This window comes from Garra rufa, chromosome 5 (genome assembly GCF_049309525.1).
Source record: "Garra rufa chromosome 5, GarRuf1.0, whole genome shotgun sequence".
NCBI classification, from domain to species: domain Eukaryota; kingdom Metazoa; phylum Chordata; class Actinopteri; order Cypriniformes; family Cyprinidae; genus Garra; species Garra rufa.
Genome location: NC_133365.1, coordinates 16,770,039 through 16,787,200, shown reverse-complemented (window position 1 = coordinate 16,787,200; position 17,162 = coordinate 16,770,039). Strand labels below are relative to the sequence as shown.

At 36.1% G+C, this 17,162-nt stretch overlaps 1 protein-coding gene across 2 annotated transcripts in view; it reads left to right on the top strand.

Annotated features, from left to right (window-relative positions):
* The window catches only part of arb2a (ARB2 cotranscriptional regulator A), a 206,052-nt gene that overhangs the window by 136,971 nt on the left and 51,919 nt on the right, over nucleotides 1–17,162 (top strand). For both annotated transcript variants that reach the window (XM_073840323.1, XM_073840324.1), the window contains exon 10: nucleotides 6,821–6,905. In XM_073840323.1, the coding sequence (XP_073696424.1) occupies nucleotides 6,821–6,905 (85 nt within the window). The remainder of the gene's footprint in view (nucleotides 1–6,820; nucleotides 6,906–17,162) is intronic.

Here is a 17,162-nt window from a genome sequence, read left to right as displayed (position 1 = left end):
AGCAATGCAACTACCACGTTCAAGGTTCAGAAAGGTAGGACATCAGTGGTGGTTCAACCGAAATTGTATGAAGCTACAGGAATACTTTTTGTGCGCAAAAAGTACTTTAACTTTATTCAAAGAATTCTTCTCTCCCAGAACAGTCCACCATTATCAAGAGTTTCACGACACATCCAGGTAGAGAAGAAATTGTTAAATAAAATTGTTAATTTTGCTTTCTTTGCACACAAAAAGTATTCTCGTAGCTTTATAAAATTACGGTTGAACCACTGATGTCCCATGGACTGTTTTAACAATGTCCTTACCTCCTTTCTGGGCCTTGAACGTGTCAGTTGCATTGAAAATATCTTAATTTGTGTTCCGAAGATGAACAAAGGTCTTGCAGGTTTGGAACGACATGAGGGTGAGTAATTAATAACAGAATTTTCATTTTTTGGTTAACTATCCCTTTAAAGGCAGAAGAAAAGACTTAGTACGTTCGCACACACTCGCAAGTACTGCCATACATTGAGGACACCAAAATATTAATTTGTCAGGGGGCCTGATTAACACAGATGAGGTCGAGCATTTATTTAATTGATTTTCGGATCTAATTCCTCCCAATAATTGAAGCCAGAGGGTGGACTCTCACTTCAGGATTGTTAAAGTCACTTTTAGTCCTTTCGTGTCACCCGTTAACCCCCTAATCCTTTTTACTCCTGCAGGAATTGGGAGCGGAGTTGTGTAAAGGCGTTCGGATTTCCCACTGCTTGTGTCTCCACCATAGACCTGTCTTTAATCAGGGTCATGGCCCCATCCCCTTCCATAGTAACGTCCATAGCAATCATGATTTGGACATTATTCAGGTTTGAGATCACTGTTTCTGGCCAGGCAGGCATCTCTGTAGGGGTTTGTCGGAGGTGATGCTCCGTTCCTTGCACAATCGTGAGCTCTTTCGTGCAGGGGGTGGTAATTCCCCTTCTCCTCCTGAGGGAGGTGGAGATGGAGGGATGAGAGCCGAGAATTGGAGGGATTTTCAGGACGAGAGCACAGTAGGACAGGTGATGTGGCGATAATGGGTCAGACTAAGGGCATATGAGGGAGAGAGAAAGAGGGGGAAGGGAAGACACGGGGAAGACAGACATAAACAGAGCAACCTGAAGGAAGATGAGATTCCCTCGGGAAGCACTGGTATATACTGAAGGGGAAGAAACGCTGAGAGAAAATCTCCTAGGACATGGAGAGAGAAGAGAGAAATAGAGTGGAGAAATATCCATTGTCCATGAGAATACCTGCACTGGCTGGAAAGCTCCAGTGATGGAAAGATAAATGACAAAAAAGCCAAAAATATAAACACATACTAGTACACACTAGTAGAGAGAGATGTAGACCTCTCACAGCAGTAAAATAGCAGACACCCAAAGCTACATAAAAACACATGTTAGATCAGAATTTCCCCCCAAAATGAAAAATCTGTCTGTAATTACTCACCCTCATGTCGTTCTAAACCCTTAAGTCTGCATAGACAGGAACTCAACTACCACGTTCAAACGCCCAGAAAGGTAGTAAGGACATTGTTAAAATAGTCCTTGTGACATCAGTGGTTCAAGCGCAATGTAGCTACGAGAATACCTTTTGTGCACAAAAAAAAAAAAAGAATTTATTTAACAATTGTTTTCTCTTCCGTGTCAGTACAACCTTTTAAAACTATATCCCAGATATCTATGCTTTGGTGATTATGTCTCAGAAGCAAAGATTGTATATTTCATTTCACATATAAAGGAGTAGTAGTACAAAAATTTACAGATAATGTATTCAACCCCTTATCATCCAAGCTGTTCATGCCTTTCTTCAGTTGTAACGAAGTTAGGTTTTTTGAGAAAAACATTTAAGGATTTCTCTCCATATAATGGACTTCTATGGTGCCCCCGAGTTTGAACTTCCAAAATGCAGTTTAAATACAGTTTCAAAGAGCTCTAAATGATCCCAGCCGAGAAAGAAGGGTCTTATTTAGTGAAAAGCTCTGTTATTTTCTAAAAAATCTTTTTACAATTTATATACTTTTTAACCTTAAATGCTTTTTGTCTAGCTCTGTGTGAACTCTGTGTATTCCGGTTCATAACAGTTATGAACTCCAATTTCGTTTTATCCTCCAACTACAAAATCGTCCTACATCGCTGCAGAAGTACCAACCGAGTGTTTACAAAGTGAACATGCAAAGAAGGTCAAACTAAATTGTACCTTTGTTTAGAATAACCAGTTGTTTCGCTAGATAAGACCTTTCTTCCTTGACTGGGATCGTTTAGAGTCCTTTTAAGCTCCATGTAATCTGCATTTTAGAAGTTCAAACTCGCAGGCACCATAGAAGTCCATTATATGGAGAGAAATCCTGAAATATTTTTCTCAAAAAATAACATAATTTCTTTATGACTGAAGAAAGAAAGACATGAACATCTGGGATGACAAGGGGGTGAGTACATTATCTGTAAATTGTTGTTCTGGAAGTGAACTACTCCTATTGCTTTGGTGAATATATTGACCTAATGAGGCATTTTGTATTTAGTGAATGAACAAATTCAAATTGACAAAACAAAGCAGTGCTACTCTGTGACCGTTTTTAAAAGAGCAGAGGAGAGGAATTGTTTTTTTGACAATTCCTTTTTACAGTGTATTTTCAAGATGAGCAGTTTGGGCATGTGGCAGCATGTTGACACTCATCTGTCTTGTTGAATACAGTGGCTGAGGTGTGATGCACCACAGTGCAGCCGAGGCTGATTGAGCGGAATGTGGCATGTTAAAGGGCAGCTATAGGATAGGAGGCCAGATGCAGGGATGCTTAATAAGTGCAGGTAGGAGAGAGCACTCTCAGCGGGATCCAACACCTGTCTTCCGTTTACCTTCTCTAACTGGGCCATTAGGAGACCGCTTAGAGTCCCACCATGCTCCAGCACCCCATCTCCCAGCCCAGAAGATCCGGGAATACCACAACCATATGGCCCTGATTAATGCTGATGGGCCTCACCGTAGACGATTATCACTCATTTGTGTCCGTTTGTTTCATTTTGTGCAGCTTCAGCTGGGATTTAAAAGTGTTGGGTAAATAGTTAGCACCATGGGCGTTCATGTACACTTCTGTATAGAGCATTTAAAAACTCTGATAGATCATTTTATTTAGTGTATTTAGTTCTTGATTGAGCTTTCTGTTTAAGTTAAAATAAAAATCCAGATACACTGGATCCGGGCCCATCCCTAATTCTGTTATTGACTCTTTTTCTCTGTATCCACCTTATTTTACAACATAAAAAAAAGTTATTTTCACCCAAAAATGAAAATTCTGTCATTAATTACTCACCCTCATGTCAAACCCGTAAAACATTTGTTCATCTTCGGAACACAAATGAAGATTTTTTTTATTAAATCCGAGAGCTCTCTGACCCTGCATAGACAGCAACGCAACTATGTCTAGGTCTATGCAGGGTCAGAAAGCCCTCGGATTTCATCAAAAATATCTTAATTTGTGTTCTGATAATGAACGAAGGTCTTACAGGTTTGAAACAAAATGAAGGAGAGTGATTAATGATAGAATTTTCATTGTTGGTTGAACTAGCCGATATAAGTTAAGAACTAGTACCTGATGTATCCAGTGTATTTATGATTATGTTCATAAAATTGTTCAGATAAATTAAAAATGACTTCATGTGCTCTTAGATAAAAAAAAAAAATTGGTGGATCCTGTATATGTGTAGTCACCTTAACTGCAAAGAAGGCCTTTACCCTTAAGGGAGAATAGGGGAACGCTTAAATTAAAGACTGTTTTTCTCTACTAGACTACAAACAAAAGGCTTAAAAGCGTATTTGTTCGTATCCAATTTGTCTAATTAATTCTTGGTTTTTACTTGGATTATCAGGCACTTCTATTAAATGCTTTATTAGCTAAAGTGCCATATTATGAGGATGTATACGGATTAAATTGTGATTTTTATGCTATTCAAGACAACCACAAGCCATCTGATTTCACAAAAAGATTGTAACGCTTCCAAAAGCCCGACCTGGCTCCTCTATCCCAAAAAACCCCATTCCACCATTCTTGGTTTTTTATCTGTTCTTTAAAAGCTATGTCATCCTCTTACATAGTGGCCTTGGCCTTCTGTTTCATCTAAAACTCATCCTGGTGCATCAGCCAGCCCTGACAAATCTGTTGAAGCCTCTTCCCACCCCCCGCCTCTTTGCCACTCACTCTGGCTGGGACTCCGGTCTTTGAAATTCCTGCCCTTGCTTCCAGCCCAGCTGACATCTTTCTCCAGACGGCATGAATTAAGATTGTACAATAAGACACTTGATGCAGCAGTCAGGGAGCGCTCCTCTCACTGGCCCGGCTCCATGGTGCACAACTAGGGCAGCAGGAATTCTAAAAATACACAATGCATGCCTGTTCATTCCAATGGCAGTTGTCTTCTCCCCCAACCCAGGCACGCAGGCGATTGACAGGATTAAGAGAGGAGAATAAAGACAAGAGAAATGAGAGGAGAACTCCAGGGCCATGGCACAGGGCTTTTTTTCTGACTTTCAGCGTCATTCAGCATGTAAAGGGGAATATGCCAAAACCAGGGATGCCTACATATTGCAGCAGTAATTGAGCTTGAAAAACTGAAATTTGATATTGTTTGTTGTTTTATTTATAATTGTTGCTGTATGTATACATATATACGTATATATACACACATATGTGACCCTGGACCACAAAACCAGTCATAAGGTTTTTTTTTTTGTTTTTTTTGTTGAGATTTATACATCATCTGAAAGCTGATATAACCAAATATTGAGAAAATTTCCTTTAAGGTTGTCCAAATAAAGTTCTTAGCAATGCATATTACTAATCAAAAATTAAGTTTTGACATATTTACAGTAGAAAATTTACTAAATATCTTCATGGGACATGATCTTTACTTAATATCCTAATGATTTTTGGCATTAAAAAAAATCGATAATCTTGACCCTTACAATGTATTGTTGGCTATTGCTACAAATATACCTGTGCTACTTACGACTGGTTTTGTGTTCCAGGGTCACATATATACAGTTGTTTTATGTATAAAACAACATATTTCAAACAACAGCAAACAACATCAAATCTTACATGTTTTGGAGCCAGTAATTTATTATTATTATTATTATTATTATTATTATTATTAATTATAATAATAAATTAATGAAATTCTATTTATAATTCATATTAATTATTATGAGTATTATTAGTAGTATTAAGCAAAAATGCATTAAATTATATATATATTAAAAAGTATTAATTTCTATTTATAGTTTGTATTGAATTATAATATACATATATAATATTATGCAAAGATGCATCAAATGTATCCTTTTTAACTTCATGTTCTTAAGCAACAATCAACATATTACAAATGATTTCCAAAGGATCACGTGACACTAAGGGCTGGAGTAATGGTTGCTGAAAATTCAGATTTGCCATCACAAAAACAAATTACATTTTAAAAATATTTTTAAAAGTATTTTAAATAGTAATTTACTTAGGTATTTCACAATTGTATTATTTTATTTTTGTTTAAATACTCCATATGCATCTTTGGGGAGTATAAGTCTATAAAAATACCAACGATTTTAGGCACTCCACTTTGCTGTGCCTAAGAACTTTTACACTTTAGTAATCACTGTAATAAATGGCCTTGTGGCTTATTACTGTATTAAAGAGTGTCTTTATTTGCTCATCTGAGTTTCCTGTTGAGAGTATTTGCATTATTGTTAATGTTCACATTTGTGTCATCCACTAGATCTCCAATTCTTTATCTCAACTCTAGGCCACTAACATAACTTTTGAAGTCACTACCAGACACTATTCCTTGAATTGATTTATCATTATACACATTATTATGAGTTAACCATGGATGCCATGACCAAAAAGATTGATAGAAATAAAAATCAAATTCCTGTGCTTTCCAATATATACCCCTTCCCTGTTGGCCAAACACACACACATACAGGGTCCCTGTTGGGTGGGAGTGTGGTGACCCCTGGGGTGACACAGGGCTCAGAGGTGAAGGAGGTTGACAGGCTGAGGTGTGATGTGACCTGGGGCTCTGTCATGTGTGCTTATATATGCGAGTGTCTTTTGTGGGGTGTCTGGGGTGGTGAAATCGTCCCTCTCTGCTCTGACAGGGGAGGTTGTCTTGGGAGTTGGTTGAGAGTTAGATAGCATTGTGTTTGTGGGTATCTGTCTGTCTTTCTGTCCATGTCTATGTGTTCGGGTCGCAGTCCCCTCAGCAGTGGTAATGGCTGACAGTGCTATGTCTGCGAAAGTAAACAACCCTAGATAAGCAGCGCTTCACAAGGACGCCAGCTGCAATACGCTAATCTCGCTTGCATTTCTCTGTCTTCTATTCAGCATGTTTTATCTTATCTCCAGACCCCGCTTTTCCATGCATGCCTTTGTAACTTTTTTCAACTCCGCACCCCATCTAAACAGTACGATTGTTTCCATAATACACGTTCTGCTGGCATGCACTTAGTGAAAACATCAAATACATTATTAGCTTGAGGGTATGATGATTTTCTCAAGCAAACATGCCTAATTAAAGCTGTTTTAGCTGAAGACAAACACTCTGTGGTGAAGATAGAGTCAAGAGATGGTGTCCCAGAGGCCGGGCTGATGGCGAGGTCACTAGGCCAAGAAAACACTCCTCAGAGGGCCACCACTGGTGTGCCCGCTCCTGCCCAACAAAAACAGTCGAAACTGTCAATGTGACATGCCTCTAAGGTACCTAATTGCTTACTCCTGTCTTCCTCCCTCTGTATTCCCCTCTCACAGCACTGCTATAACTGGGTGTCAAGTCCTGAGCCCCTGGATACTCTGGTGGATCCCATGCTTAACGACTGCCCTCGTGTTTCAGCAGGTAAGCAACCACATCTGTATCACAATTCTAATTTTGCTGTCCTTTACTCATTGGTTGCCAAGTTTGTTTTAAGGACAAAGGTGTCCAATCCTATTTCAGGAGGGCCACTATCCTGCAGAGTTTAGCTTAGATCCTAATTAAACTTCAACTAGTTAATGAAGGTCTTTGGGATCACTACAAACATGTTGGGGCTTAAGTCTGCAGGATTTTAGCCCTCCACAAGCAAGATTGGAAACCCCTGCTGTAGGACATAATAGCACTTACATCAAAGGAAAATCTTTCCTATAATGGCCCCCTCTAGATTGAATTGGACAAAATTTGGTGTACTTATTTACAGAGTGCTGATGTCTGCTTGTACAAAATTGTGTTAGGTTTGAACTTTGTGTTCAGAAGATATCAAGTAGTCAATGTGTACCAATCCCCCCCCCCCCCAAAAGTGAATTTGTTACTATTCACTTATGAATAGTAACATTTAACTCTATATACATTTCTGCAACACTAAAATTACGCACCTTATTGTGTTTCACGGTAGTTTCAAAGTGAAATGTCCAGAAGGTGGTACTAAAACACACAACCATGGCACATTTTATTACGTTGGTACAGACACGTAGTGCTGTGTTTTTATTACGCATTTTGAGTTAAGTATTGCGGCTGCTCAGAATTCAAATATCCGGTGAGTGTCGCTAAAAGTTAATGCTCTATCATGTTGGAAATATCCCTTACACCAAACCCAACCCTAAACCTACCCGATAGTGTTAACAAATGCAAAAGTGATATAAAAACGCATTTGTTGTTGCTGCCGTGCTATTTTAACTTCCTTATGTGGGCTGGAGCTGTTTTGTCGAACCACAGTTTCACAGGGTTTGTACCGGAGCTCTTCACCTCTCAAGTGCAAAGCTATATGGTGTGAGCTACCGGGCAAACCTACTGAATTAGAAAACTCATGCATATGAAACTATATATGTGATGACATATTAAGAGATTAAGTAAGTTTTTGCTTGGAACAAGCAAAATAATCTTCCAATGGGGTAAGCAAAAAAAAAAAATCTTATTTCAAACAGAAAACAAGATTATTTTTCATACCCCATTGGCAGATTATTTTACTTGTTTCAAGCAAAAACGCACTAGTTTTTTTCTGAAAACAAGACAATAATTTTTACTCGCCTAGAAAATCCTTCTTGATTTAAGAATTTTTAGATATTTTGGCTGGAAACAAGACAAACTATTTCATTATGATTTTAAATCAATATTTAACCTCTGAACGATCTCAAAATAAAAAGAGGTGCTAAAGTAATCTAATTAAATCAGTTACATTACTTTCATAAAGTAACTGAAATAGTAACACTACTTAATACGTTTTAAATAAGGTAACTATTAATCTGTAACCTATTACATTTACAAAGTAAACTTCCCAACTCTAATCATATGTAAAACCTCCCCTAAGAAACATATTTATCGGGGTCAGGTCAATTAAGTCTAATTAACTAGTCTTCATAAATCTAATTATGCAGTGCTTCCTTAAAACACATTAGCTGAGTTTGTTGCATGCCATATTGTTGTAGGCATCTACTGATCCACAAATGCTAAAAATAAGGAATGCGATATCTGAACAAGTAGATGGCGCTCATCATAAACTGATTGAATTATACTGCAAAGGCCACAACCTTTTAAATCCTAGTTCTTATTTATTTATTTTTGTATTAAAATGCATGCATCAGTGTTTTCACATAATTTAGTTTGTCCTGCTGGCCTTGGTTGTTTTTAGTATTTCGAGGCGTGTCCTCAATTCTGGATTACGGCTATAATCTATAATCCAGAGCAGGGAGATGATGAGGTTGACCTGACCATCACCCCTGCACTAAAAAGATGAGCTGCCCATACTTTGACTTGGCTTCGTGAGATCTTGACAGTATTATGAAAATGTTATTTGACATTTTCACTTGTGCTTTTGTAGCCGAGGACAATACTTCCCTAATTTTACTGTGATCTGGATTTGGGGTGAGGGTGGGGTTGGGTATTATCCAACTGAACCATCATTGAACTATGCAAGCTTTTGTATTCGTGCATGGCATTAGTTCCAAGTTCCCATCTTTACCCATCTCCTACATTTATGGAGAGCTGTGATGCAATCTTTTATGGATGTTGTTTTGAATGTCCCTCGAGTCTTACAATTATTATTCTTCCCCAGATCACTGCAGCCAGTCTCAGTTATGACTGTGCTGTTGAGAAGTGGAATATAAAAACATAATAAAAGAATAATAATAGTTTGATCATCAGCAAGATTTATCTCTGACTGATTAATTGAGGTTTGATGGCTTCATTTTCTAACTGAGATGTTAGAGGTGCTAGAGAGTCGATTCTCACATTTTTGGGAGCAAAATTTGTATGATTTATATTTTCTTATTACTTATTAGTCCTTAAGACTCACAATTTAATAGGAAACCAAAGACATCAGCATTATAACAATTTGGAATTTGTCTGTTGTGGTTTTGCATGCAATTCCCACACACAGTCTTTTTTCACACAGTGTGTGGCAATGTTTTCGTGATAGCTATGGTGGTTTTACTTGTGCAGGTGGGTGATGGCATGACATAGAGCAGCTTGTCTGTTACACTTAATCATCTATGAAGCCATGCTGGTACCGACTTACCATGCTGGTATTATGTATGCTCGTGTGTGTGGATATTATGCACATGTGTGCTTGGAAAGGGAAGGCCTTCTGACGTCTCTGTTTTTTTGTTCGCAATGTGATAAAACTTGGAGCCTTTTTCCACCCGCCTGGATTTTTCCCTTTATTTTTTGTCTTTTTTTCCCCCCTTTTCCCCCTCGTTCAAAAGGAATCTTCAGTGGAAGGTCAGTGAGCCTCAGCATTGGCAGAGCTTGGGGAGACTGGCAGCATTTTATCAGTTAGCAACACACTAAAGCCAGTTGAAATATGCAGATAAACTGGAACAAATCTCCTGAAAAGCCCCCTGGTCCGCCAGCACTGGGTAAGGGGAGTTGAGCCTTATGCCCACACTGACCCACAGTCAGACGCTCTAGGTGCTGAAGCCAATTGCCAGCACAACTGAACTGAACAGTAGAGGAAGCCTAGATGAGCATTTGGATGGATTACAAACAGAAACAATGCCAATGTCAGGCTACAGTCTTTCTGTGTGTGTGTGTGTGTGTGTGTGTGTGTGTGTGTGTGTGTGTGTGTGTGTGTGTGTGTGTGTGTGTGTGTGTGTGTGTGTGTGTGTGTGTGTGTGTGTGTGTGTGTGTGTGTGTGTGAGAGAGAGAGAGAGAGAGTGTGATGGAGCCGTCTGGCCCTGATGGGCTGAATCTCAGACCTGTGATGTGTATCTCATGTTTTAAAGCCGGAGTGCAACATGATATTAGTTTAAAGGGGCGGTCACACCAGACTTTTGTGTTTCATTCACCTCCATTCATAAGCACACAAAACCAAGAGAGTGGATATGTAAGGATATGCGAAAAGGTCTTTTCTTATGATTCGTGCAAAGTTTGGTGAACGCTGACCTGACAAATTCTTAATGTCAAAAGATGATAAAAACATCATAAACTTGTTGGCTGAGAATCAAACATGAAGAAAATGTTTCAGAAGGTTTAGAAGAATATTAAATATTGAATATTAAATTTAAAAGAAAAAAGAAAAAACACTGGGTTTTTATATGTATAGGCGGTAGTATAATTATAGTGTCATTAGAATTATATACACTGCCGTTCAGTAAGTTTTTTTTCTCTTATGCTCAACAAAGTTGCATTTATTTTATCAGAAAAAATATATATATATATTTAGAAATATTATTGCAATTTAAAATAACAGTTTTCTATTTCAATATATTTTAAAATATTATTTATTTCTGTGATGCAAAGCTGAATTTTCACCAACCATTACTCCAGTATTTAGTGTCACATAATCCTTCAGAAATCTAATATGCTAATTTATTATCAATGTTGAAAATGGTTGTGCTGCTTAATATTTTTTGGAACCTGTAATGCTTTTTTCAGGATTCTTTGATGAATAAAAAGTTTAAAAGAACAGCATTTATTCAAAATAATGAGAAATCTTTTCTAACAACATAAGTCTTTGCTATCACTTTTTAGCAATTTCACACATCTGATTAAAAATATCTATTTCTTTCAAACAAACTTTGAACGGTAGTGTATATTGTCACAAAAGATTTCTGTTTTAAATAAATGCTGTTCTTTTTAATGTTTTATACACCAAAGAATCCTGAAAAAACTATCACAGGTTTCAAAAAATATTAAGCAGCACAGCTTCCAACATTGATAATAAATCAGCATATTATAATGATTTCTGATGAATCATGTGACACTGAAGACTGCAGTAATGATGCTGAAAATTCTGCTTTGTACCACAGGAATAAATTATATTTTAAAGTATATTAAAATAGAAAACCACTCTTTTAAATTGCAATAATATTTCACAATATTAGTTTCTTCTGTATTTTTAATTAAATAAACACAGCCTTAATGAGCAGAAAAGTCTTCTTTCAAAAATTTATTTAAATCTTACTGACCCTGAACTTTTGAACGTCAGTGTATTTATTTATATTCATGTATAATAACCATAAAGATGTCAATTTAAATCATATACATTCTTAAATATATATATATAAATTAGCATATTAAAATGATTTCTGAAGGATCCTGTGACACTGGAGACTGGAGTAATGGTAAGACATATTAACCCCAAACCCCATATTCAAAATTAGTTTATCCATATATCAGTATTTATTACTTTTTTGATATATGTGACCCTGAATCACAAAACCATAAGGGTCATTTTTTTTTTTTAAATTAAGATTTATACATCATCAGAAAGCTGAATAAATAAGGACAATATTTGGCCAAGATACTATATGAAAATCTGGAATCTGAGAGTGTAATATATTGAGAAAATCGCCTTTAAAGTTGTCCAAATGAAGTTCTTAGCCATTCATATTACTAAATAAAAATTAAGTTTTGATATTTTTATAGTAGGAAGTTTACAAAATATCTTCATGGAACATGATCTTTACTTAATATCTTAGTGATTTTTGGCATAAAATAAAAATTTTGATTCAATGTGTTGTTGGCTTTTGCTACAAATATATCCATGCTACTTACGACTGGTTTAGTGGTCCAAGGTCACATATTTTATTTAGATGTAAATAAATAAAACCATAAACAATAGCCCTGGAGTGAGAGATCATATTTTGTTTCTCATATTCTTTACAGTGGCTGAAATCATTTTGCCTGTTTAAACTCTAGTATCAGCACCCTTTATTTGTAAAAAAAAAAAAGCTCATGTCTTCATTAATGAGCCTTGAAAAATCTCACACATTAACATCACACTCAGATCTAACACGTGCTGTGACACCTTAGCTCCTCAAGTATGTGGTAGTTATATCTCAGAAACCACTGATCACACGCAGCTTCCTTCATGCCGTTCCCATTACATCCACGCGTTAGAAACACAGGCTCTCTTTTGCTTTACCTGGGTTAAGATGAGATTACTCATTGCTAGAACTGATCATTAATTACAAAGAGAACAGTGTTCAGTGTGTAAACAGTGATTAATTGTTAACAAAAGTTAGTTAATGCATACCTGAACTGTAATTATCTATTCTGCACCACTACAAGAATCCCAACACAGGTGGGTAATTAACCCTAATTGCATTTACAATGAGAGGATCACAAGAGCAAAGAATAACTTTGTTAAAAAAAAATAAGCCTCCTTTGATGTAGGACTAGATATTTGTCAGTTGATTTATTCACATCTCTTTTTTTTGGGTCTCATTATGTCTTTTTGTCTTTTTCACCTTTTCATGGTTGGAAGCGGAGTTTTTTTTGAATCGGCTTTGTTTCAACTGAGCAAGACCCTGAAACAAAGTAAAGCAGTTTTAATGGGATTTAGCTGCATGTATTACATTACAAAAAAGGATTTGAACATTCTACGAATTGTTATGCTAACTTCATCCTAGTTCTCCTCAAACTTCCTAATAAAGACGTGTTTGACTGAAACTGTTGGCATGCAGGCATTTGGCTCATTTGTGTAAGCTCACTGGTGCATATTGCTGACATATACAATGTCACTGGTCCATGTATTTTGCTCAATGGAGAGTCACTGGCGCATGTTGCATTCAGTCTATAGACTTGCTTTATTCAGTGGTCCACAGGGCCCAGTGTCTCTCTGTCATTGAATGCCTGTGACCATGTACTCCTGATGCAGCAAAATCCACTTGTTTGATCTTCCATTGTGGATGACAGATCTTCACTTAGTTGTACTTTCCCACCCTCCTTTCAAGTGGGTTCCCAGGAAGAAAATCATGAACTTGAACTTTGTGAGTTTTTCTCTTCAGCATATTTTGCAGCTGTTTGCCAACAGGGTCAGAAAATTAACTTTTCCATTAAGGGGCAATATTTTCCCCCTGGAATAGATTTCCAGAGGCGTTTTTTTACATTTATGAGGGCAATTTTTATAATCACATTATTTTTATAAAAAACATACAATGTTGTCTTTCATATCAAATACTTAAATTTAACCTATTATTTTAATCAAAGTTTTGAACTGTTGTCAATAACAATAGAGTGTTTAAGTTCTATCTAAATTATACATGTAAAAAAAAAAAACAGGAGCTCACAGGGCTGCAATATTATGACAAAAATAATTATTGTAGATTATAGAATGTAATGTAAATGTTTTTGTTTGGTTTTGGGCATGTCACATTCTGGCTTTACAGACAAACTCCTGTTATAATCACTGAAGCTATAAAAATTATGGTTATATTTCATGATGAGGGAATTTGCATGGCCAAAGCATTCCTAAGTTCAACAATAACACATTTGATTAGTTATAAGGTTCAACGCTGCACAAAACAGCGCATTAAAAGCAATCTGATGCAGTGTGAGCGAATCTAAATGTAATTCTGCGAAGCGAATCTAAATTTAATTCTGTGAATTGACAGTTTTCATTCATTTTCACATTTAATTTTAATCGCAACAGCCATAATACATTGTTTAATTGCACAGGGGCATTTATTGTCCCTTTGTCTTGAATTTATGGGGCATTTTTGTTCATTTTAGTGCCATTTTTGCCAAAAGCCCTCGTTAATTTCAACCCTGCTTGCCAAATAGCTGTCTTAAAATTATCATTCGACTATTCTATTGGGCAACCCTCTTATTTTGATTTTGAAAATATGTAGTTTTGCACTAGGTGGAAAGTCTGTATCTGAACATTCATAATTTGAATGTTATGCCTTTATAATAATCAGTGATTTGTCTTTTAGCAGTTATAGTGTTGTTTCAAGATTGGAATTTTTTTTAAAGAATTGTGTTTTAAAACACATGACTAGTCTTTGCCTAGCGCGACAGTGGTGACAGCAGCGGCAATCCCCCTGTCACTCAAGTGGACACACCCTTAATTATGCTGAACTTTAAGGCTTAATATAACTTAAACGGATGAGTTATAAAAAAATTCACCCCCCTCACAGTTGACATGAAGGGCAAAACTAGCTATATAGACCAAAACCATTTTTTGAACCAGGCTGTAAACATACTTTTTTCTGCTGTAAAGTTGGGCATTTTAACATGGGGAGTCAATGGGACTGACTCTCTTTTGCAGCCAGCCTCAAGCGGCCAGTCGATGAATTGCATTTTAAGACACTTCCGTGTTGGTTTCAATAGAGAGAGCGGGAGGTTGCCCCTTGATTTTGACTGGAAGCAGAAACATGCTGTTTTTGTGCGTATCTCTTTAAATGCAAATGAGCTGCTGCTCCCCACCCCTTTTTTTGAATAAGGCTGTGTCTTTACAGCTTGTACCTCAGATGCTCTGCTAAAAGCATCTGTTTGGTTTTGATTATCATCGTCTATCATTTTGCAATCATGCGTTTTAAACCATATTAGTTTAAACTTCTGATAAACAGGTTTTCTGAGCGGACAAAGCACGCACACAAAAAGCAACTGTTACACGGCATGTGAGTACTAGTTCTCTTTCATGTCTTATTGCGCTTAAACTGCCAAATAAACAAATGTTTAGGTTAAAAACACACAAGTTACAAAAACAGTTGGTTATGTCTGTGAATGTAAACAGCTGGGAAAGAAATCACATGTTTATATTAGATCTGTGTGGCAGCAGTGTAATATACAATAAATAAATGAATAAATTCACCGCTCTTTTGTCTCCTTTGAGGCTGGGCCTCTAAATATTGTTCTGTGCTCATCTGTGCAGCCAATGACAGAATAGTTTGCATGCCTTGCTTGAACTTTTGCCATGGTGTTAAAACTGGTACACCGCTGTCGATTGCGAAAACTAAATGACGACACTGTGGGTGAAAACATGCAGATTAAGGGGCAGTAATATTATAACAAGATCCCCATCCTATGTCACAGGGTGAGTGAAATCTGACATGTTAGCTTTTTCACAAGCTTGCAGAAAAAAGGCTTACCAAAACAAAGCTACTGGGTTGTCCTTTTTCACGTTTCTGGGTTGGTAAATGCACTAGGGACTCGATTATAGCACTTAAACATGGAAAAAGTTAGATTTTCGTGATTTTAATGTTTACAGACTGGCCCCTCTCACTTTCATTAAAGTCTCTAATAATGGTCTCTTATACATGGCATCAGATGAACTGGTGCTCTGGACCAAAATTGAATTTAAACCGGCCCAGAGCGCACAGTTTTTGCCCATTTTGTTTCCTTTTAAATGAATGTGCTCTTTCTGTTTGTATATAGACAAAAATAAATATCTGTTGTCATTCACCCTTTTGTTTTACCAGAGAACCCATGGGGAAAGTATCAAGTTGTTATCAGTATATTGACACTGTATCACAGTGCAGCGTTTTCCTGTGTTTCCTTTTTCTGAATTTCATGATCTTTTTATAAGTCCCATTGGAGAGGCGCAATGAAAGTTTGATGGCGTTTTTGTGCAGTCGACTATAATTTCTCACTGCTGCTCTCCCTTGTCGGGGATCAGAAGACACGGCCTTCATTTTCTATTCCTCTTTAAAAACGAGATGGAGCCTAAACATCTTTGATCCGTGCGCTTCACGGGATGAGTGGCAGGGCCTGACCCACTTGGCTCTTGGCTTTATGTAATGAGCCCTCCGATTAAAGAGCACCATGCAGGAACATTGTGCTGTATAAGGAGTTTTATGTCATCTCATCCCACACTCACTGTTTGCCTGTCTCTTTCCGCCCTCTGATGGGATCACATAGCAGTCATTAGGAAAGATCTGGAGTTGTTGTATGAAATATACATCCACAGTTTGGTCAAAGCAAATATTGTAAGACATTTTGTGGTTGTGTTTTGAATTGTGATATGACACATTTCACACTTAGATGTCAAGGCTCAAAACACACAAAACAGCAGCTCACATTGTACCTGGATTTAAAAGTAGACTCTGATATCTCTCCCTCTCTCTTTCTCTCTCTCCATTTTGATTCACACAACCCAGCATAAAAATTAATTTGTGTAGTTTTATATTTATATGAAAGAACTATTATTGTTATTACGTAGAATACTATTATAATTTAATAACAACATTTTTATTATAATATACCTGAATTATCATTGTTATACACATTATTGATATTTTCCAAATAAAACTGTTATTGTTGTTCACTGTCTCAGTCCACTTGCCAAAACTTCTTTTTGGAGCCCTGTCCCCTTGAATGTTAATTATTGTAATTTAAATAATTTGTCATTTATTTTAAGGTTTTATTTTAATATAATAAGAAATTGTATTTATTATTATTATTATTATTATTATTATTATTATTATTATTATTATTATTAAACATTTATTTTTGGAACTCAGTCCACATGAATATTAATTATTGTAATTTTAAATAATTTGTCATTTATTTAGGTTTTATTTTATAGTAAGAATAAATTGTATTTATTATTATTATTATTATTATTGGACATTTATTTTTGGAACCCAGTCCCCATGAATATTAATTATTGTACTTTTAAATAATTTGCCATTTATGTAGGTTTTATTTTTTTAAGAAGAAATTTTATTATTATTATTATTATTATTATTATTATTATTATTTTTTTTTTTTTTTTTTTTTTTTTTTAATTATTATTATTAGAAACATTTATTTTTGGAACCCAGTCCCCTTGAATATTAATTATTGTAATTTAAAAAAAATAATAATAATTTATTTAGGTTTATTTTATAATAATACAAATTTATTATTATTATTATTGTTATTATTTTATATATATATATATATATATATATATAT